Genomic DNA, 22,949 nt, shown 5'->3' with positions numbered 1-22,949 from the left:
TTGGAAGGGCACACACCCTGGAGAGGCAAGAATGGCGGGCTGAGAGCCACTGTATCCTGGGAATAACCCTGCCTATCAGGGCAACAAGGCCACAAGCAAACATCCCCCAGCACAATGCAAACAGACCAAATGACGGCTGAGAGACATTTTAAAGAGAGGCTGGTACACGATGTCTCAAAACTCCTTGGCTTTCAACACTGGTTACAAAGAAAACACATCTACCTCAGTCACTCCTTTCCCATGATTCTGTGGACTCCATCTCCTGGGAGTCATCAAAGAGGGCCTTTGATATCACAGCTTTGCTGCTCCCTAATCTCAGCGCATCAGTTATTAAAAATCTAACCCATAGTGGTTTAAATGTCATTTAAAATCAATCTAATGAGGAGAGGCAGGAGGAAGTGATACTTTGTTTCCTTTTTTTTTTTTTTTTTAATCCTCACCCAAGGATATTTTTTCCATTGATTTCTAGAGAGAGCAGAAGGAAGGAGGGGGGAAATGGGGGAGGAAAGAGGAGAGGGGTGAGAGGGAGAGGGACAGAGAGAAACAACGATGTGAGAGAGACACATCGATTGCTTGCCCCCCTCTGCACGCGCCCCTGCCTGGGCTGGGGAACCTGCAACCAAAGCTCATTTGTGCCCTTGACCAGGAATCGAACCCGACACCCTTTGGTCCGAGGGCCGAGGCTCTAACTACTGAGCGACCGGCCAGGACTGGATCCTTTTTTTTCCTTTTCTTTTCCTTTCTTCTAGCAACCTCCGACTGCTCTCAAGCTCAGGACACACCGTGCCTCTCACTGAGTTGTTTGTAATGAAGGGGAGACCGGCACTGGCCCTATTTGATGCTAAGCCAGAGTCCCTAGACACCTTCAGAGGCAGGACAGTCTTGGGGGAGGGAAGCCAGGATGGGTGAAAGGACAAATTCAAACAAACCAGAGGCTTAGAAATGACCGCCAGGAGCCCAGCAATGGGCTCTTGACTTGAAGAATGCAATCATCTTTGTGCCACAGATCCAGAGACCCGACCCAACCCTCACACCATAATTCCTATCTCCTTTCCTCCCCTCCCTGAGCACTAAGAGCGCTGGTGCCCATCACTGGCTACAGGACCTTGGGCAGGTCAACTCTGTGTCTCTAAGGCTTAAGGGTCTCATCTGTACAGTGGGGGTCATGACCTCTGTCCCACAGGGACGTTTGGGGCCCAAAGAGGATAACACCCAGGGCGGAAGCACTTTGTCAGAGGTCCAGCCCTGGGCCACCCTCCCAGGCCATTGGTGCGAGGACTAACTGCTTCCCTGGTCCCGGGTTCTTCTCTGGAGACGGCTCCCTCTCCCGGCCCCACCTCCCCCAGGTGGGGCCTCCCGGCCGGCCGTGGGAGCTGGCACTGGCGGGCAGGACCTCTCCCTCTTGGGGAGCCCTCCGAGCCCGCGACCCCACCCCGGGCCCCCTCACCTCCATCTATTGATCCCGACCGAGGAAGAGGCCGCGAACCAGGGGTCGAGGATGTAAACGCAGCGCACACAGCGCGCCCCGCGCACTGCCGCCAGCAGCGCCGGGTTGTCGTGGAGCCGAAGCCCCTTGCGGAACCAGTGCACTGAGGAGGCGCCATCTGTGCCGGCCGCCGGCGCCGGGGCCGCTGCTGCTGCTGCTGCCGTCACCGCCGTCGCCGCCATCACTGCCCTGACTGCGCTGGCCGCTGCCGCTTCGCCCCTGTCAGAGCTAGGCTTCCCGCCCCGCCCAGTGACCTATGACGCCGCCGCCCCTCTCTGTGTCCCCGCCCCTCGGGCTCTGAAGCGTCTCTGCCATTGGCTGAGAACCTCCCGCCGGGCCATTGGTCCACCGGCACCAAGGCAGGCCCCGCCCCCTCACGTTCCCACCATGTGTCCGCTGGCCCGCGAGCGGCGGGCGGGCAGGTAGGGTGACGCTGGGCAGGAGCTCCCCGCGGAGATCTGGGCACGGACCGGGCAGAGTCTGGAGGCACAGCGGATCTCTTGTTCAAGGCCTGTCGCTGGAAGAAGCTGCCTGGACTTGGGCGGGTGTGTGTGTGTGTGGGGGGGAGGGTTGGGTTGCTGAAAATGACCTACAGAACTGACCACCCTCCGGCCTGCATCACCACGTCATCAAAGTCGTCATCATTATCTACCGCAATTACATCATCTACAACAGTCTACCACAGCCACCATTTACTGTATTGAGCGCATTTTATATGCCAAACAACGTGATAATCTCCTTATACATACCGTCTCATTTACTACTCTCATCCCAGGCCAGTTGCGTTCATTCAACAAAGCACAGTAAAAGAGTTGTTATTCTCATTTTACAGACAAGTAAATTTTGAGGCTGCCGTAGGTTGAGTGACTTGCTCAATATCCTAAGAGGACTCCAGCCAGATTATTGTGATTCCTAACCTGCTTTTACCCAGAAAGCTCTACTTCCATCTGTGCTGAGCAACTTGACATTTACAAGTGGCCTGGTCTGAGGAGGGGAGGGAGTGCCCGGATGGGCGGCAGTAGAGGGCTGGGGAGTGGAGACTGGGAATGTGGAGGATGTGGGTTGAGACAGTAATTATGCCATCAGATGAACTTACTTTCTTCTAGTTCTATGTTTAGTAGACCCAACAGTACCATTGTGCACAAAACACTACTGGAATTTCCTGTGGGGTTTAGAGAGGTGAAGGACACTGTGGCCACTCCTGACCCGGGGGGCCAGATGGAGCCCTATTATTCTTTTGGAGACTAGCACTGGGCTTGCTGATTAACTGACAATGGCAAGAGAAGCATATGAACACCTGCCATGACGTGTTGATGGTAGGCTAAAATGGTCTGGTCATGTTGGAACTCTGGGGTTATCAAGTGGAGAACAGTGTGTTTCCATTTTGGCGCTGTTGTGCCCGTGCTTGGAACCCCTCCTGATCCTGGGAATGAGTAATGAAGAAATTTAGAAGTTCACTGCCATTGATTGGCACCACCCTACACACCAGAGTGTCATTTTAATCCTCGGCTCCCTTCCCAGGGTTTTGCACAAGCTGTTCCTCAAGCCTGGGTCACACTCCCCACCCCACCTCCTTTCTAATTCCAGTTTGCCCGATGTCACTGCTCAGTATAAATGTCACCTTCTTGCTGTCTGGCCCCAGCCTGCATAGTGCCCCCATCTCGTTCTCTGCTTCTTATTACTGGTCCTAGTACATAGTTCTAGAATTTCTTACTGTATGTCTGTCCATTAGACTATAAACTCCTAGAGGACAGGAACCATGCCTTATTTACAGTTTTATTTCCAGGGTCTAGCTCAGTGCTTGGCACTTAATGGAGTGAAGGTTGAACAGGAATAGTTTCCGGTTGGCAGGAACCTAAAGGTTTATCCTAGTCCTGATCCTGTTCTTATTTTGGAGTCCCCTCTCCAAATGCTTGCTGAACAAATAGCTGCCACCTCTTGTCACTTTTCTTTTGAGGCTTTCTATTCCCACTCTCCTATCCCTTTTCTTTCCACAAGGTTGATGGTCTTCTAGGAATGGAACAGAGAGTTTAAGAAGATGGTTATTCCCTATAGCTTCAAAGATGGGTACTCATCTTTTTCTCTTCTGCACTCCCATGATGCTTTCTCTATAGACTGTGACCTCCATGAGGGCAGGGACTGTGATTATCTTGCTCATCAGTGTGTTCCCAGCACCTAGTTTGATACCTGACATGTAGTAGATTTACAATAAATATTTGCTAAATACCATTTATCCCTGTCTTATTAGGCTATCATGAGAGGCAGTGTTGTATAGTGGTTAAGCCCAACATTTTGCACATTTGGAATGGCTGTGTTCAAATTCTGGTTCTACTTTGACTCTGTGTGACTTTGGTAAGATAGTTAATTTCTCTCTTCCCCTCTTTCTTAACCTATACAATAAGGATGATAATAGTAGCTAAGATATAGATGCATTAAGGTGATAGCTATTATTATTCTGAACAGCAGAGTTTGTTTTTGTCTTCCTTGCAACATCTCACCCCTGGTCTTACACATAATGTGTGCTCTAGTAGTTACTGAGTGAATGAAAGATTTTATTCATTTATAAGAAACACTCAAAATTATATTAATAATGAAAAATAAACAGAAGTAATCACCATCAATCCCCCAAAACAAACAAATAAATTATTTTTATCTTTATATTGCCTTCTAGACTTTGTCCACAAATACCTTTTTATAGCTTTATTCAAAGCACAGGTGCAGTATTGCATGCATTTTAAAATATATTTTTTTATTGATTTCAGAGAGTAAGAGAGAGGGAAAGAGAGCTAGAAACATTAATGATGAGAGACAAACATTGATTGGCTGCTTCCCACACCCTCCAGACTGGGGATTGAGCCCACAACCCAGGCAGTTTTAAACAAAATATTGAGCATGTTCTAATTTGCTGAGTCATTGTCTTGAATAAGGATATAATTCATCAAGTTGATTAAGATGAATTATTTTATTGAATGATTACTTATTGCTTGGGTACATTAGCAGGTAACATTTAAGAAGCAAGAATTAAGTCTGGCACTGGATGGAATACAGGAGTGCAACGTCAACTTTTGGACTTTACACTTTAAAAGAGACATGGAAAAATTGGAGAGACCAAAGGAACGTGTAGATTGCTAAGGAGGTGAAATGTAATCGTGTGCTATTAAATCTTTGAGAGAAATGAGAATTGAGATTTGACTCCATAGCTATAGACCTCGCTATTTACAAACATCCCTGAAGAGCGGTTGCATGAGGATGCCAAACAGTCGCTCCTTGTTTCCACTCAGGGTAGAACAAAGAATCTAGTCTACGTTGGGAAGAGTAAGAGATTGAAGAAAGGACTTAGTGTAAAGTGGTTTAGGAATGAGAGAACTTAGCCGGGTAGTGGGAGGTTTCTTTCCTTGCTGAAAATGTTGAAAACGACAGAGATCAGTTCTGTTTGTCTTTTTGTTACAGTCCTGCTTGGAAACTGGATTAGGCAACTTTTGCATTCCCTTTGCACTACGTTTTGGGTAAATATTTGATGATTGGTTGAAAGGTAACTAGGGGTGGGAAGGAGGGTGTCCCTAGCGAGTCCAAGTTACCCGCGCCCTCTAGTGGTGGGACTGAGAAAAAGCGGCAGCTCCGCCCTAGGCTGCACCCTTCTCCCTTTAGGTAAGCTGTACTAGTAACACTCAGCAGAGCTTCCTATTTCCAAGACTTAAGGCGGAGAAACTTGAGAACATGGACCTAAAAGCCAGACTCCTTGAGTTCCATTTCCAGCTCTGCCTTTAACTAGCAAATTACGTACGTGAGCAGGTTACATAGCCCCTCCGTGCCTAGGTTGACTCATTCGTAAAATGGGGATGATAATGATGATACAAGGGCAGCATGCTATTGGAGCGAGATAAATAGGCAAAAATCTCAGAATTGAGAATCCAGAAACAGATCCTCACATATGTGGTATTTTATTCACCACAAAAATGTCTGTGTAAAAGGAGTGGGGTACCGGTGGTTTTTCCTATAATGGTATACCAATCAGATACACCAATGTAAAAATTTAAACTTGACCTCTATTTCAGAACATACAAACCAATTCCAGGTAAATGGAATTGATGTGAAAGGTAAACCAGCAAAGCTTTGAGAAAATTATAAATACAGGAAGACATTCTTGGAATGGACAAAAAAAATTCTTAAGACATGGAAAGGAAAAGATGGATGTATTGAACTACATTAAAATTATGAACTTCTCTTTATCGAAAACATTATTTGAAAAGGCAAACCATGGAATGGAAGAAGATAGTGGTAGCACATAATTCTTAAAGATCTCAAATCCCTATATTTAAAGAACTTTTACAAGCAAAAAGATAAGGAAGACAGGCAACCCAATATGAAACTTGTTAAAGGCCAGAGACTTGAACAAACTCTGTCTCCTCCCTCACAAAGGATCGGTAAGTGGCCAATGCATTTGTCAAACATCCAGGGAGGAGGCAACTTTGGCTCGGGTTGGACGCTGGCAACCTTGAGACATGGGCAAGTGAGTACTTTTCGGATCTTTGCCACAGCGGACTAAGCGTGTACAGGATGTTCCTTTCCAGACCAGGTGTGGCCACAGGACTGTGGGCCAGTGGCTGGTGGGAGGGGGTGGGGCTGGGTGCCTATGCCCAGACCCCTGGGGATGCTATCACTTAGGAAAGCTGCAATCAGTTCTCCCCTGGGAGGCAAGGTCCTAATCTCGACTGTTCTAATAAAAGCAAAGGCGTGAAAGCAAAACCTGGGGAGGAGTGTAGCCTTTCTACACCATTTGACTTTTAAAAAATACACATTGTTCAGTTTGTGGTTGGCCAATTAATACATTTCTCCAAAAGATGTTAGGTTAACAAACTAACTTTTAAAAAAATGCCAAGGACGCCCTAGCCGGTTTGGCTCAGTGGATAGAGCATCGGGCCCACGGACTGAAGGGTCCAGGGTTCAATTCCCAGTCAAGGGGTACTATGTACCTGCGGGAGACAACCAATGGATGTATCTCTCTCACACTGATGTTTCTCTCTCTGTCTCCCCCCCCCCCCCCCGCCCCTTCTACTCTCTCTAAAAATCAATGGAAGAATATCCTCGGGTGAGGATTAACAAAACAGGTTGCAGGCTCTATCCCCAGTGTGGGGCGTGCAGGAGGTAGAGAGAGCTGGGTAGAAAAACAAACAAACAAACAAACAAACAAAAATGCCAAGGACAATGGCATTGCCTAGTCATCATTCAAAGTTCATGCTGAATTTCCATGGCAAGGGACTTCCTATCCAGGGCTCTGTTATTATTGTTACTGTTATTGTTAACTATTCTTGTAATCCTCCGGAGCAAAAGCAACAGCAGAAGCTTTCTAGATCCTGTCCTGCTTCCCTGCCCATTGGCAAGGACACAGTAGAGAAGGGTGGTTAAGCCTTTCACACACGCTCAGGGCCTGTACGTGAGTATTATAATCACTGCTGCTGGACAATGATGAGAACAGCCTTCCCGAAGCTTCTCTTCTGGGGAGGTGGGAAGACAAGGGCGCTTTAACTGGGATAGGCCACAGGCGCAAAACCATTAGCTCTTGGAGATGCTGCCTCCTTGGCCCCAGGGTTTGTGTGTCCTCAGCCTCTCCACAGATGTGGGAAGACTGCCAAGGAAGTTGTATGCTAAGAAAGAGATTGTGCAATGGTGGCCCGGGGCTGTCTAGTCCATGTAGGTGCCACACAGCCCACACAGTATTTTTATAAATTTGAGCCATTGTTTAAAAATCAGGAGAGAGCCCTGCTGAGGTGGCTCAGTGGTTAAGTGTGGACCTATGAACCAGGAAGTCGCGGTTTGATTCTGGTCAGGGCATATGCCCAGGTTGTGGGCTCAATCCCTAGTAGGGGCGTGTAGGAGGCAGCCAATCAATGATTCTCTCTCATCATTGATGTTTCTCCCTCTCTCTCCCTCTCCTTTAATCTCTGAAATCAATAAGCATATATTTTAAAAAATCAGGAGATTGCACATAAAGATTCAAATTTCCAGCTTCTCTTGCAAAATGAGAAGTTTTGGCAATATAAACCCACACTCCCAAATGGCAAAAAAAAAAGATGGGAACTGAGTTGTGTCTTCCCTGTTTAGAACTGTCCAGTTCACCGAGGTCCCCCTTCAGCTCCCCTTCCTCATTATGTTACTCGTTGCCCCCATGGGTGTTTCGTAAGGAGTTCACTCCTGTGGTAAATAAAATTTCATCTTCCCCACGATTGCAGCAGGAAGGAAGGAGCAGAGATCCACTTAGCAGATGAGGGCAGCTGGGGTGGGCCCTGGCTCCACCACCTCCTGCCAGGGCAGCTCTCTACCGAGCAGGCAGGAATGGTTCCCCTGGGCAGGCCTCAGAGCTAAACCCATAGGCCTGTGTGGCAGAGGGGACAAAGTCCCGCCCTTCTTTGTGCTGTGAGCTTCCATCCGGTAATTGCATTAGCTGTTTATGTACCAGTCAGTGTGCTAAGTAAGCATGCATGCAACATGCGTTGTCTCATCCAGTCATGGCACACCCTCTGGAGGAGGAACTATGACCATCCTCACTCTATGTATCCGGTAACGGAGGCTCAGAGACAGGGAGTCGTTTGCCTCCTGTACCATCGTGTTATCTCACTCACGCAAAGACCCCAGCCAACAGATGGCAGAACTGGGATTCCAGCGCAGGTCTCACTGACTCCGAAGCCTAGAAGTTGGAAACTGGTGACCGGCGGGGCAAACTAGTTTGGCCAGCAGTACTTTGGGAAATTGGGAAGTTCTGGCTGGGCTTACTAGCCCCGTTTGCTATAGGCTCCAACAATACGGGTTTACTTGCACACTTTCCTCGTGTATGTTACTTCCTGGCCTCTGAAAAAGGTGGCAATTGTCATGTCCTCTGGCCTCCCCACAGAGTCCAACTCGGATGAGTTTGAGCTCTTGATTCCAGGACAGAGCTGGAGGTCTGTGCTTGTCTCTGCTGACCCCACCCCGCCAGGTTTTATGGGAGCTGAGAGCAGAGATCAGTGAAATATACAGTAGTTTTGAGTTCCGATTCAGTTTTATGACCCGAGCCTTAGAGGATAGATTGGGTTGGTTCCAGGATCCACTGATCAATTGAAGCTCTAGCTGGGCTACACCATCCCGTTGTTCTAGTCATGGGTTCTTAAGGCTTACAACAGGGCCATGGTAACCACAGAAGAGAAATGGTGTGCTAAGCCAGTTAAGGTGTTTTCGGCTGCAAGGATGGAGTCTTATATAACTGGCTGGTCCTTAGTAAGCGGGTGGGGGAGGGAGAGTAAAAAACAGGGCAACAGGCCATCATCGACCAGATCCTGACTGTTCTGGGCTCATTGCTGAGGAGGTGGTGGTTTGACTTTTAGGGCTGATGGCTGCAGAGGTTGTGGGTCAGAGTTCTGTTGTCAATGTCCGTTTGAATACTCAGTCTTGCAGTGTGCAGAGAGGGGACCCAGCTGTGTGATTCGGGCACACTGCTAAATTTTGTAGGCCTTGGTTTTCTCATCTATGAAATGGGGTTGTTAATAGTACCTGTCTCAGATGTTAATATATGGCAAATGCTTACAATAGCACCTGGTGAGTAGCCAATAAATGTTAGCAATAGTATTATTTAATATTTAGTAACATAGTTATAATGATACATTATATATTATAATAAAATTTTTAATCATAACAGTAATTATTATTTTAAAAAATGATGATGGCCCTGGCTGGTGTGGTTCAGTTGGTTGGGGGGCCCTCCCATGTTCCAAAACAGCAGTCGCCAACTGGTGGTCTGTGGACCACTGGTGGTCCGTGAGGTCCGAAAGGTTGGCAACCGCTGGTTTAAGGAAACCTTTGGAGCAGCGGTTGCCAACCGGTGGGCCGCGGACCACTCGTGGTCCGTGAGGTCCAACCACAACGCTGCTCCAAAGGGTTGCAGGCTTGATCCCTGTTGGGGGTATTCGGGAGGCAGATGATTGATGTTTCGCTCTCACATTGATGTTGCGCGCTCTCTCTCTCTCTCTCTCTCTCTCTCTCTCTCTAAAAATCGATATTCTCTTAAAAAAAAAAAAAGGATGATGATGATGATACTCAGTGGAAAAGGCACTTGCCTGGGAGGAGGAGGGTTTTGGGTTCTTCCCCATCACACTGTGACCTTGGGCAAGTCAGATATGATCTCTCTGAGCCTCAGGCTTGTCTGTGGGATGTGGGGCTGGACTCTGATTTTCGAACTCATTTCCAGCTCTAACGTTATAAATTCCCCACGGGTGCAGCCACACCAGTACCCCCCTCCCCTCCCTCACACAGCCGTCCTCCATGTAAGCTCTCAGCACACCTGCACCAGGTGCTCCAGTGCAGCAGGCCTTTCGGTTCCCAATTCAGCTGGTTTCAGGTCCTACACTTAGCCCCTTCACAGGAACCAAGGTTTGTGGTGGGGGCGGGGGCGGGGGCGGGGCTGGGGCTCGGCTAGGGCTGTACCTGGTGAGGCTTCTTCCTCACCAAAGAGGCACTGTGGAAAGCCTGTCAGACAGGAGGGCCAGGAGAGCTGAGTACCACACTCTACTTTGTCATTGGTGTATTGGGCAAGTCATTAGACCCTTTGGGACCTCAGTCTTCTCATCTAACAACTAAAGTTCATATGTTGATTCCTTCAGTCATGTTCTCTCTTAATTTGGAACAACTTTCTTTTCTTTCACATGAGTAAAAAGATCAGAAAGATGAACTGATTTAGCTAAGCCCACACAGCTCGTGATTTGAATCATCTTTTACCCAAGGCCTAGTCTCCTTTCTTCTTTAGACAAAGGATTGAAAGCCGTAGTTTTATGATTGAGAAGCAGACTGCCCAGGTTCGAATCCTAATTATTAACTGTGTGACTTCAGACAAATTACTTACCCTCTCTGTGCCTTAGTTTTTCTTATCTGTGAGATGGGATATGATTATTATACCCCCACCTGGTTGTTATGAGGATTAAATGAATCAATGTTTGTAAAGCACTTTCAACAGTGCCTGATATCTAGTAAATTTATTTAGGTGTTTGCTAAATTAATAAAATAGCTCCCCTGCCAATTAAGGCATGATCTCGAGTATGTACAAAGCACTTTTTTTTTAAAAAAATAAATATTTATTGTTCAGATTATTACAATTGTTCCTCTTTTTTCCCCCATAGCTCCCCTCCACCCGGTTCCCACCCCACCCTCTGCCCTTACCCGCCCCCCCCACACACTGTCCTCATCCATAGGTGTACGATTTTTGTCCAGTCTCTTCCCGCACCCCCACACCCCCTTCCCCACTAGAATTGTCAGTCCACTCCCTTTCTATGCCCCTGATTCTATTATATTCACCAGTTTATTCTGTTCATCAGATTTTTATTCACTTGGTTTTTAGATTCACTTGTTGATAGATATGTTGTTCATAATTTTTATCTTTACCTTTTTCTTCTTCTTCCTCTTCTTAAAGAATACCTTTCAGCATTTCATATCATACTGGTTTGGCGATGATGAACTCCTTTAGCTTTTTCTTGTCTGTGAAGCTCTTTATCTGAACTTCAATTCTGAATGATAGCTTTGCTGGGTAGAGTAATCTTGGTTGTAGGTTCTTGCTATTCATCACTTTGAATATTTCTTGCCACTCCCTCTGGCCTGCATAGTTTCTGTAGAGAAATCAGCTGACAGTCATATGGGTGCTCCCTTGTAGGTAACTAACTCTTTTTCTCTTGCTGCTTTTAAGATTCTCTCTTTGTCTTTTGCTCTTGGCATTTTAATTATGATGTGTCTTGGTGTGGTCCTCTTTGGATTCCTTTTGTTTGGGGTTTTGTGTGCTTCCTGGACTTGTAAGTCTAATTTCTTTCACCAGGTGGGGTAAGTTTTCTGTCATGATTTCTACAAATAGGTTTTCAGTATCTTGCTCTCTCTCGTCTTCTGGCACCCCCATAATTCGGATGTTGGTACACTTGAAGTTGTCACAGAGGCTCCTTACACCATCTTCATATTTTGGATTCTCTTTTCTTTTTGCTTTTCCTGTTGGGTGTTTTTTGCTTCTTCGTATTTAAAATCTTTGACTTGATTCTTGGGATCCCCTAGTCTGCTGTTGGATCTCTGTATATTATTTTTTATTTCAGTCAGTGTATGCTTAATTTCTAGTTGGTCCTTTTTCATATCCTCAAGGGTCTCGCTAAATTTATGGGCCTTTTCTAGAAAATTCTTGAAAAACCTTATAACTGTGGTTTTGAACTCTATATCCAGTCATTTGCTTTCCTCCATTTCTTTCATTTGTGACCTGTTTCTTTGTCTCCGCATTTTGGCTGCTTCCCTGAGTTGATAGAGTGGCTTTGTGTGCTAGGTATCCTATAGGGCCCAGTGGCTCAGCCTCCCCAGTTACCTGAGGTGGATGCTCTTGGTGCACCCCTTTGTAGGCTGTGTGCACAGTCTTGTTGTAGTTAAGCCTTGATTGTTGTTGGTATCACTGGGAGGAATTGACCTCCAGGCCAATTGGCTGTGAGGATCAGCTGTGTCTATGCTGGGAGAACTTCTGTGCTGGAGACACCCTTATGAGACAAAACTTGCAAAAGCTTCTGTGCTTAGCTTGGATGGGGCGGAGTCTCAGGGCGGAACAGACAGCAATGGCTTCCCGTCAGCCCTGCCCTAAGAGGCCTCTGGGTCTCAGTGTCCCATGGTAATCGCTGCAAGCACCTCTGAGAGAAAGCCACCCTCGAGTTTTGCCTGCTGCCAGACAGTCCAGTTTCTCCCCGAATGAGTCTGGGTCCCCAGAGTCTCGCCCGGATCTGGAGTTCAGAGCAGTCAGGAGCTTTTGTCTCCCTCCTGATTGAGAAATCCAGCAGCGTACTCAGTTGCCAGCCCTCTCCGCGCATCTCTGTACCTCTGCCTTCTGCAGCTCCTCTGAGTCTCAGTGTGCTTTTCTCTTTCCTTCTAGTTGTAGAATTTCCACTCAGCCAGCCTTCCTGTGGTTCTGGATGGAGTCCGTTTTGTCTTTTAGTTGTAGTTTTGAAATTGTTGTGCGAGGCAGCAGTTTAGGTGATTACCTATGCCGCCATCTTGGTTTCTCCGCACTTTGTTTTTTTTAAAAATATATTTCTTTATTGATTCCAGAGAGGAAGTGAGAGGGAGAGAGAGAGATAGAAACAGAAACATCAATGATGAGAGAGAATCACTGATCGGCTGTCTCCTGCACGCCCCACCCCGCCACTGGGGATCGAGCCCACAACCCAGGCATATGCCCTTGACCAGAACCGAACCCAGGACCCTTCAGTCCACAGGCTGACACTCTATCCACTGCCCAAACCAGGTAGGGCAGCACTTTGGATTAGGACCAGGAGACACGTGTTCCACTTTGGGCTCACCACTGTTTTGCTCTGTGGCCTCAGAAGCCTCCTTTAAACTTTCTGTGCATTAGCTTTCCTAGGCTGCAAGATAAGGGGCTTGGACCTGTTCATTGATGAGCAGCATTTTTTTGAACAAAAATCAAGTCAGGAAAAAAGCAAAACCTCTGAGACCTCAGGGCAACAGGTTACTATTTCCATTATTGAACCTGTTATGGAGCCTTGACATGTGTTTACATGTGAGCCCTTTGAAGCAGATTTGGGTTTTTATATTAATATGACCTATCACAGTGCCTGGCATGTTGTAAGTACTCAAAAATGCCGAGTGTAGTTAAGGGCACTGTGGTTAAATATCTATGCTGTGAAAGCAGGGACTTTCATCTGAATCCTCTGGAGCCTCTCCCTTCCTGTGCTCCTCTCTGAGCCTCAGTACCCTCATATATAAAGTGGGGATCAGTGAGTGCGCGCAGCTCACAGGGTGCATGTGTGGGGGGGTTGTGAAGATGAATGACGGATGTAGCGCACGCAGCACAGTGCCAGTAAATGACAGCTATTGCGAATATGAAACCTGAGGTTGGTCACCTACGTCCCAGGAAGTGGCTCTGATCCGAGAGAACAGGCTTTTCTTAGAAGGGCTGCCCTGCTGGTACCTGGACTCGAGTCTTCCTGACCTTTACAGACCCACTGCTTCTCCTCAGGGCCTTGCTCATAAATTTATCTAGGCCTAGCCAGCCCCTTCCTGCACACAGCCTCCCGCCTCCCCTGCTACACACACACGTATACACAGGATGGCTTACTTCAATTTTAATTAAGTCACACACAATTCAGGGCATCAGGCCCCACTAACTTCATTAGAAACCATTTGGGATTGTGGGGAGACTGGAAAAGGGGGTGTTGAGAAAACCCACTCTCTAGGGACTAAACCACCAGGAGTTACCCCAAGGAGTTGGGTGGAACAAAATGCCCAACAGAAGGGCCAGGGGTGAAAGCGAGCCAGAGGCCAGGGGGTGTGGTGAGAGGACAATCAGGTTCTTTCGGCCCCACCCTTAGGGAAGAATGCCTTGGTTCGCTGATGCAGGGAAGAGGCTCAGAAGCAGGTTACAAGCCTTCCTGCAGGGATCTGGGGGGCCCAGCACAGCTGAGGTGGAAGGTGCTGAGCTGGTACACTGCTCCATCAGCCCCCTGGGGAGAAGCTCTGGGGGAGCAGAGTTGGGAGAAGCAGAAGTGGCTCCTGGCTCCACTTCCTGAGCCAGGCGGCCGCACCAGGTGCGGGGAGACAGAATGAGGCAATAAAACGGGTGTCAGGGGCTAGGAGGGTGCTAATGACTCTGTTTGACCTGTAAGAGATGTGTGGTTCTTCATGTTCAAGAACTGGAAACATGGGGTGCAGATGGTGGGGAAAGGGCGCTTTTCCATGATGTGCCCCATTCCCAGGCCACTTCCCAGTGACCCCTGGGAGTGCCAGGGCCAGGCCTAGGTACAACTGATCCTTCGCCCCTTCCACGGGGCCTGGTGGCTTCTCTGCAGAGAAGAGGGAACACCGGTCCCTTTCCTCCCTCAGCCCAGCCGCCACTTCCCTCCAAAGGAAGCTGGGTTTGTGGGGCGAAAGCTGTGCTGCCTGCCCTGGGACCCGGAGATGTGAGGTTTCCCAAACCCCTTAGCTGACCTGTGGTGGCGTCACACACGTCTCCCTGAGTACAAGTGAAGACTGGATGGCTTCGCCAGATGTTCCTTAAAGCTTGTGGCCTGTCCTCAACCCCAAAGGTCCCGTGGAGGTAGAAGGCCCTGGGACGGGGCAGGAAGGGGTGGGCCACTTTCCTACTCCCCAAGGGCCAACGTGCTCTTCCCACGGGGGCCCGCCCCCCAGATAGGGAAGGAGGTTGAGATAGGATTGGTAACTTTCCGACATTACTTGAAAACACCGTTCCATTTTGACCACCAGATTCCGATCCGTCTGCAAACACCCCTCCAGGCCTCCCTCTCTGGGTAAGAGAGGCCTCCGCTGCATTCATGGGCTTCCTCCCGGGGGCGTGCTCCTAGGCGGGCCATCCTGAGGTCCCCGCAGGAGCTCACACCCCCATGCTGCTCTTCTCCTCGTCCTTGGGGCTGGGCTCCTCCTGCACCTTCTTCATCTCCCAGCCCCTGACCCAGGTGTAGGCGGAGGAGCCCCCCAGCACCATCATGTTGCTCGTCCACCAGAGGAAGCTCTTGGTCTCCTCGTAGTAGAGGACGGCCAGCACCGTCTGGGCACAGGCCTTGGCCGTGCCCGACACGTTGTGGGTCAGGGGACTGGTGAACTTGATCTGCAGTCCTGTCACGTAGCCAATGGCAAAGCCAAACAGGCCTCCCAGCGTCATCATGCCCCAGAAGTGGGCACTGCCTAGCTGGGCAAAGTGGAGGAGGGCCTGAAGCTCCCCCAGCAGCAGCAGCAGGGGCAGGAAGAGGACGCAGGCGTTGACGTTGTTGTAGAAGGTCAGGCGCCAGATGCTGCCGTCCACCGCCGGGAGCACCTTCTTGGTGTAGATGGCGTTGAGCGAGACACAGAGGCTGGCTAGCACGCCAAAGAGGGTGCCAGTCCAAGACAGGGTACCCTCTGCCCCCTCCTGGTCCACACCAAGCCAGAAGCCACCTGCAGTGGGGACAGGAGAAGGGGAGGGGGTGAGGACGGGAGGAAGAAGGCCAGAGAATTTTGCCCCTGAAGTTCACAAACTAATGCTGCCTCACCACCCAGCCTTCCCAACATGCTCTGCAACAAATATGTCGAAAGTCTCCACTACATGCAAAGCACAATACAAGGGCTGGGAAGTGGCCCAGGATAGGAGCCTTCCTCACGGAGCATGCGTTCCAGCAAAGGAGAAAGGCGTTAAAACAATTCATTGCATAACAATTGTAATGAGGCCCATAAAACAGTACAGGGTACTGTGAGAACCCATAACTGGGTGACTGTGTTGGCCTGGGGCCTCTGGAAACTAGAATTGAGTTCTGAAGGATGAGTACTTAGTGGTTGCAATGACCTTGGGCAAGTGATTTAAGGTCTCAGAGGCTGGGCTTCCTGGTGTGTAAAATGGAAGCCTGAGTCTTTTTCCGATACTCCCAGTCCCCAGACCTCTTCCTGCCTGCACTTCCCTTCTAGACCCCTGGCCTGCCATGGGTTGCTGGGCACCTGCCCACGGGGACAGTACCTTGAGCCAGACCCCACCTTCCCAGCAGGCAGGACTGAATCGTACATGTTGTACACCCCGCTACAGCATCTGGCAACATGGGGCAGGAGGAAAAGTTTTGGTGTCAGAGAGATTGGGGCTCTGCCATCTCAAGGCTGGGTGGCCTGGGAAAAGTTTACTTAACTGCTCTGAGCTCCCATTTCCTTCAGCTGCAGCGATCTGGTCACTGTCTTTTTTTAAAAAAAAATTTAAAAAAATTGATTTCAGAGAGGAAGGGAGAGATAGAAACATCAATGATGAGAATCATTGATTGGCTGCTTCCTGCACGCCCCCTACTAGGGATCAAGCCCGCAACCCAGGCATGTGCCCTGACCCGGAATTGAATGGTGACCTCCTGGTTCATAGGTCAACCCTCAACCACTGAGCCACACTGGCCGGGCTGGTCACTGTCTTGACCCCCCTCTCCAACCAATCTACTCTCCACCTTGCAACCAGAATGACAAGGACCTTCCTCGCATACAGATCTGCTCAGGTCCTGTCCTGGCTTAAAGCTCCTCCGAGCCTCCCACTGCCCTCAGAAAATATTCCAGACTCACTTCACTTGGGAAGCCTCACATCTGGGGAGTCTTGCCTGGGCCCAGCCATGAAGAAGGGCACATGCTCTTCCTTCTGCCTGGAACAGTCTCTCCTCACTCCTTCCTTACACCTTCTAGGACTTCCTCCAGGAGGCCTGCTTAGATGACCCCTTCCCAACTACCTCTCCCTCCCCACCCAGCCAGGATTCCCACAGCGCCTTCTATGTCCCCATCACAGCTCTTACCACTCAGTCTTAGCTCATGGGCTGCCATGCATCATCACTGTGACCCCCAGGAGTGTAGAAGCTGAGTCTACCTTTCCCAAATATGTATCCCCAAAGCTTGGCACAGTCCCCAGCATGTGCCTGATCTCAATTAATACTTGTTGAGCGACTGAATGGAGGTTGTTCTGGAGGTGCTCGGCAGGATTGAAGGAGACAGACACCTGCTGCACTGTAGGCACTCACTCCCAGCATTCGCTTTCTTGGTAGAGCCTTTGCAAACAGGTTACCCACAGACCTGCTCTGGGGATGGAGCACCCCCAGCCCTCCTGCTGGTTACCTTTTGAGTCCAGAAGGGACTGCCACCTCAAGGTCCCAGACCCAGAGGGATTCTCAGCTAGAAAGAGCTTTGAAAGGCAGTGTGACCTGGGGGGCAAAGGGGGCAGGGAGGAGGAGGAGGCCTAGAGTAGATGCCTTTGACCCATCTTCCCCCACAAGGAGGAAGGAAGGGGAACCACTGCAGAGAGGGAACAGGTCCTTGGCCAGCAGAGAGCACCGGCCTCCCTGTGCTGGCCGGTGAATGCACCTTCTCAGAAGCAATCTCACCATCAGCTACTTGAATTACTTTTCGGATTTGGGCCCAGTTTCCCTAGTGACATCACCTTCCTCCATGCAAATTCTCCCAACAAGAGCATCCGCCACCCACCAACACACACACACACACACACACACACACACACACACACACACACACACACGGTCTGCGGGACTGAAGTGGAGATCCCTCAGACATTTGGGGAAGTGTGGGAGAAAGTGAGGCCTCCCCTGGGAGGGGAAGGGAGAGCAGCTGAGAGAGATAGGCCAGGGATCTTAGCAGCTCCTCCCACTCTAACCTCCACCCTTCTCCCCTCCCTCCCTCCCTGACCTTGGGGCTAGACCGAGCAGCCCTGGATCCTTGCTCAAGGGGGAACATTTTCTAGGACAGGTGGCATGGGATGGGCCTCCCCCCCGCAACCAGTCTACTTTGGCCTTGGACTCTGAGACACCAGTGAAGAATATGTAGGTCAACCAAGACAAACTTTCCAGCACCAGAAAAAAACCTGAATAGGTTTGATCCCTAGTAGGGGGCGTGCAGGAACAGTGGGGGCTGCTGGGGGTGCTCTTGCCCAGTGTGCTGCAATAAAACAATACTGTTCTATAGTATGTGTTGTCCAATACAGTCGCCACTGGCCACATGTGGCTACTGAGCACTTGAAATGTGGCTACAGAATCAGGTTAAACATCTGTAACTGAGGAATTTTCAAAATTTCATTTAATTTGAATTACAGTAAGTCTTCACTTAATGTCATCCACAGGTTCTGCTACTAAAACAATATACATTAATATACTAGAGGCCTGGTGCACGAAATTCGTGCATGGGGGGGTCCCCTCAGCCCAGCCTGCACCCTTTCCAATCCGGGACCCCTTGGGGGATGTCCAACTCCTGGTTTAGGCCCGATCCCCAGGCAGTCGGACATCCCTCTCACAATCTGGGACCACTGGCTCCTAACTGCTCACCTGCCTGCCCACCTGATTGCCCCTAACTACTCCCCCCCGCCCCCCGGCTGGCCTGGTTGCCCCTTAGTGCTACCCCTGCCGGCCTGGTTGCCCCAACTGCTCCCCACCAGCCTGGTCACCCTGAACTGCCCCCCTGCGGGCTTGGTTGCCCCACGCAGCCTGCTGTTCAGTCATTTGGTTGCCCCTCCCCCCCCCCCCCCCCCCCCCCGCTGTGGGCCTGGTTGCCCCACATAGCCTGCTGTTCGGTCGTTTGGTCGCCCCTCACTAACCCCCCTGCCAGCCTGGTCACCCCACACAGCCTGTTCGGTTGTCCGTTCAGATGTGACGGTCGCTTAGCCTTTTATATATATTATATAGATAGGCTAATTGATATAAACAAGTGTTAAGTTCCTATGCATCTTATCATTGTTATAAGGAAATGATGTTATTTGAGGACCTGCTCTAACTTAGATTGAAATAGACACGTGTCCAGTGATTACTGTATTGGGTAGTGCAGCTTTAACATCTAGGGGATAAGAATAGAGCAGAGTGATTAGAAGCATAGGACTGACAGTCTGATCAATCTGTTTGCATCCCAGCCTGGCTACTTCCTTGCCGTGTGGCCCTGGACAAATAACTTAACGTCTCTGAGCCTCAGTTTCCTTGTTTGGATGGAGATGATCATGGTGTCCAGAGACCTCTGGGGAACAAAGGAGATGCTATAATATGTGAAATGATTAGCACAATGTCCCCATCAGTAATTGTGATTAAAAAAATAAAATTTTATTGATTTCAGAGAGGAAGGGAGAGGGAGAAAGAGATAGAAACATCAACAATGAGAGAGAATCATTGATCGGCTGCCTCCTCCTGCATGTCCCCTACTGGGGATCGAGCCCGCAACCCCGGCATATGCCCTTGGCTGGAATTGAACCTGGGACCCTTTAGTCCGCAGGCCAACGCTCTATCCACTGAGCCAAACTAGCTAGGGCAATAATTGTGATTTTTTTTTGAAGGTCAAGTATGGGAAGACAGCTAACACCTCTAAAAGCATATCTCTTACCACTGTCTCAGGTGCCTGCAAGGTTAGGGTGACAGTATATTTATTAAAAGAGGAATTGTCTCATAGAAATGAGATGGGGAGTCAGGACACCTGAGATTAGAGGTCAAGTGTATGGAGCCTGGTTACTTGAGGTCAGATCCCAGCTCTGACACTTATTAGCTGTGCGATCTTGGGCAAGTTACTTCACCGCTCTGTGCCTGGCTTTTCCCCTGTGAAGTATAGATTATAATTTCACCTGTAGGAGGGGCCCTACCTGGACCCCCAACTTGCTGGGTGACCTCAAGCGAGTTATGTGTTCTCTCAGGCTCATCCTCATATTACCATTAAGGGAGCTGGAAAGGATAAAGTCGAAAGGTGCTTGGCAGGGTTATTCCTTAGGGTTTTGGCCCCCATACCTCCTCTATTTCCCACGGCCCTGGATTGCCACTCACCAATGATGATGCCGCAGGTGAGCAAGGCATAGAAGGAGGTGGTCTGCTTGAGCAGGAGGTAGGAGAGCAGCACATTGAAGACGGTGGTGAGAGAGCGGCCCACGTTGTAGAAGGCCACACCCACGTACTTCAGGCAGAGGTTATTGAAGGTGATCATGCAGATAAAGACCACGGACAGGGGCAGCACACTGCGGGCCACCCTGAGATCCAGGCGCAGGGTGGGGAACTCCATGGCACCAGGACAGCAGGCGGCCAGTGTGCTGAGGCCCTTGCACAGCAGTGTGGTGACCAGGCACTGGTAGAAGGTGACGAAGATGGGGGTGTCCAGCTGCAGGGAGGGGCTGTCCAGCAGGTACTTGTTGAGAAACACCATGGAGATGGAGGTGACCCAGTAGAGAAAGACCACCAGCGCGATCTGCAGTGCCCGGAGCAGAAAGGGCTTCCCCTGGCTGGCCTCTGCCTCGCCGGAGGGGTCGGAAGTCCCCATCAGTGCCATGTGCAGGATCCTGGAGCGCTTCAGAGGGGCCCTGTTCATGGTAGCAGAGGAGCTGGGTCACGGCATGGCCAGAACTGGTCTCCTGGAGTACTGGGCAGTGAGCGCACTCTACCTTCTTCAGGCCCCGGCCCTCAGCTGTCACCTGGGGGATGGCCCAGAGGCCTCCCGCCGCCCTCTCGGATGGGGAGGTTGGGCTTTGGGGTGAGCCTCACAACCGGCTCCCACCCTGAGGGGCCTCATGAGACAAGGCACAGGGGAGGGGTGGTGAACAGGCAGAGGACATAGCAGAGGAGAAGGGGCCCAGGGGAAGAAGGGAGGGGAGAGGAGTGGAAGGAAAAGTGGGAGTAGGAATGCGGGCGAATTGGAGGACTGCGAGGGGAGAGGTGCAGAGAGGGAGGCGTGGGCTGCTGTGGAAGAGAGGGGTTGGCAGGGCGGTGGGAGGCCTGCAGGGAGCTGAATGGAGGGAGGACGTGCGGGGGGTCTGGAAACAGGGGTACAGGGGAGATCGGAGAGGCTCGGGGCGGGGTCCCAGGGATGCGGGAGGAGGCCGGGCAGTGCCGGCCCACAGCCCGCGGTTTTCCCGGTGCCGGTTCCGGCTCAGCCCGGGAGCTGGCCAAGTCAGAGGCCTCTCCCCCCGCGAGGCGGGCCCAGGACTCACTTCCGCCTCTTCCTTAAAGAGCCCGCACCCCAGCGGCACTCTTAAAGCCCCAGCCCCAGAGAGTCAGAGTCTGGCTCGCGTCGGGGACCCGGCCGCCACCCAGCTCTCGGCAGCCTCAGAAGGTTCTTCTGGGTGTTTGAGCCTCTCCCCCTTCCTGCAAACCCCGCTGGCTCCGTCCTCTCCTAAGGCTAACACCCCGACTCGGCTCATCGCCCCAAATCCCCAGGCAGGCCGCGCTCCCTCCTCCCCAGCCTTGGCACCCCTCGCTTCCCTCCTCGTCGAGAGACACCCACGCCCCCGCTGGCCCTGCGTCGTTTACTTAGTCCCAGCTCACTCTTGCCAAACCTCTTTGCAGTTCCCTCCTTCCCCCCACTTTCCCCGTCCCCAGCCCTCTCCCAAACCCGAGATTCCCTGCAGCGCTCCCACACCCCGGATGCCATGACGCCCCTATAGGACCTCAATCTGTCGCCCGGTCCCCCCATTCCTGACCCGCGGGTGGTCGGATCCGAGCCTCAAAGCTTCGCCCTCTCCCCTGGTTCCTTCCCCCCTTGCAAAATCCTCCTCCCCCTGCAGCCGGGCTCAGCCTGCCAGCTCCAGCTCCAGGGCTGGTGTTCTCGGGTCCCTAAAGCGACTCCGCACTCACCTTGCTCTCCGCACTCACTGTCGGCCCGCGCCCCCCGCAGCACCGCACCTGCAGAGGCGCACCCAGGGCCGTGCCCGCCAAAGACAACTTCCTGTTCCCAGCCCCGGGCGCGGGCGGTGTCCCAGCCTCACGGCCCGCTTCCCACTTGGGGCCCTAGGGTGGCGGTGGGGCCCCGCGTCAATCCAGCTGGTAGTGGGAGCAAGTACCCTGCTCTTTCCAAGGCCACCCCAGCCCCAGGTATCTCGCCCCAGCCAGTGGCCCAGAACCCCCCGATCCAGTTACCGCAGCTGGCAGGTCCCAGGATCCGGCTGCATCCTCGGCCCCTCACTCACCGGCCTGGGCTTGTAAAGGCTCGGATTCTCTTGCCCGCAGGGCATGGAAGGTTCTCCGCCCCCTCCCAGGACCGGGCCTGGGAAGTCGTCACTAGCCCCGGACAGTCACTCTCCAGACAGGCGCATGGGCTGACTTCTCTCTGGTTCCTGCTCAAGCACCTACGTTGGGCGGCTCACTTCTGAGTCTCATTATTGTACACCATTGGGTTGGACTATACCAGTGGGTCTCAAACTCCTTACTCAAAATTCTAGCTAGTATGGTTGAAAGTAGGGAGTATATTTCAAACACCATTTAATTGGTACCATTTAATTTACTGGCGAGGTATCCGAGATTTGCTTTAAAATACTCAGAACAGTCACCAAAGAGAAAAGAAAATGGTGGATGAAACAAGATAGGCAAAGTGTTGATAACTGTTGAACCTGGGCATAGGTACCTGGGGGTTATTGGTAGAGTTTTCTTACTTTTCCATAATAAAAGGTAAAACCTATGAAGTACATTTAAAGTTTCACATGCTAACTACATAAACGCTCACCTGAGCTTAACACAGCCCTGGTGGGCTATAGGAAACTGGGAAGGGTTATGGGAAATAAGCTCCATCCAGCAGCCCCCAGGCAGGTGCAAACGCCCCAGTGTGAGCTCTGCCCTAGGCCCTGCGCTCTCTCACTAGCTCTCTGGTCCTCACTCTGTGATACCCACACTCCAGGGACTTCCTGCTTTCTAGTTATGGGCAGGTGGAGGCTGCCTTCTGGTCACCTTGTCACCTTTGGGGAAGGAAAGACTTAAGTGGACTGAGCTGGTCATCTGAACCTTACTTGGATGGTCTTGTTCCAGGGCCAAACTTTGAAGGTTGTGGGCTTCATTAAGAACAATACGTGCTCCAGTCTTTTCTCTCTTAGGTCTGGTTGTTCACCTGACAAATAATTGAATGACAAACAGGGAAACTTGTCTCTGAGAAGTCCCCGTTTTCTGGAAGGGCCCCTCTCCTTGTCATAATAACAGGAATTAATTTATCTGATGAATGTGCTGCCACCTTGAGC

The 22,949-nt window shown here is 50.8% G+C and overlaps 2 protein-coding genes across 3 annotated transcripts in view; both read right to left on the bottom strand.

Annotated features, from left to right (window-relative positions):
- Positions 1-1,704, bottom strand: part of CRY2 (cryptochrome circadian regulator 2) — a 29,130-nt gene extending 27,426 nt beyond the window's left edge. Inside the window, exon 1 of the mRNA XM_079789449.1 lies at positions 1,448-1,704. Within this exon, the coding sequence (XP_079645575.1) occupies positions 1,448-1,668 (221 nt within the window). The 5' untranslated portion in view covers positions 1,669-1,704. The remainder of the gene's footprint in view (positions 1-1,447) is intronic.
- An 11,890-nt stretch (positions 1,705-13,594) lies between these two features.
- Positions 13,595-21,917, bottom strand: SLC35C1 (solute carrier family 35 member C1). Of its 2 annotated transcripts, none has more exons than XM_079787210.1 (3): positions 21,862-21,917; positions 19,783-20,309; positions 13,595-15,427 (listed from the first exon to the last, which is right to left on the bottom strand). In XM_079787210.1, the coding sequence occupies exons 1-3, from the start codon at positions 21,891-21,893 to the stop codon at positions 14,868-14,870; spliced, it is 1,119 nt and encodes a 372-aa protein (XP_079643336.1). In that variant the 5' UTR covers positions 21,894-21,917; the 3' UTR covers positions 13,595-14,867. The 2 variants fall into 2 exon arrangements, with proteins under 2 accessions (XP_079643336.1, XP_079643337.1); XM_079787211.1 differs by lacking the exon at positions 21,862-21,917 and adding an exon at positions 21,580-21,776.
- Between the last annotated feature and the right edge of the window lie 1,032 nt (positions 21,918-22,949).

This window comes from Cnephaeus nilssonii (assembly GCF_951640355.1).
Source record: "Cnephaeus nilssonii genome assembly, chromosome: 13".
Classification (NCBI taxonomy): Eukaryota; Metazoa; Chordata; class Mammalia; order Chiroptera; family Vespertilionidae; genus Cnephaeus; species Cnephaeus nilssonii.
Note: the sequence above shows the minus strand (reverse complement) of the source record. Positions and strands in the feature narration are given on the sequence as shown.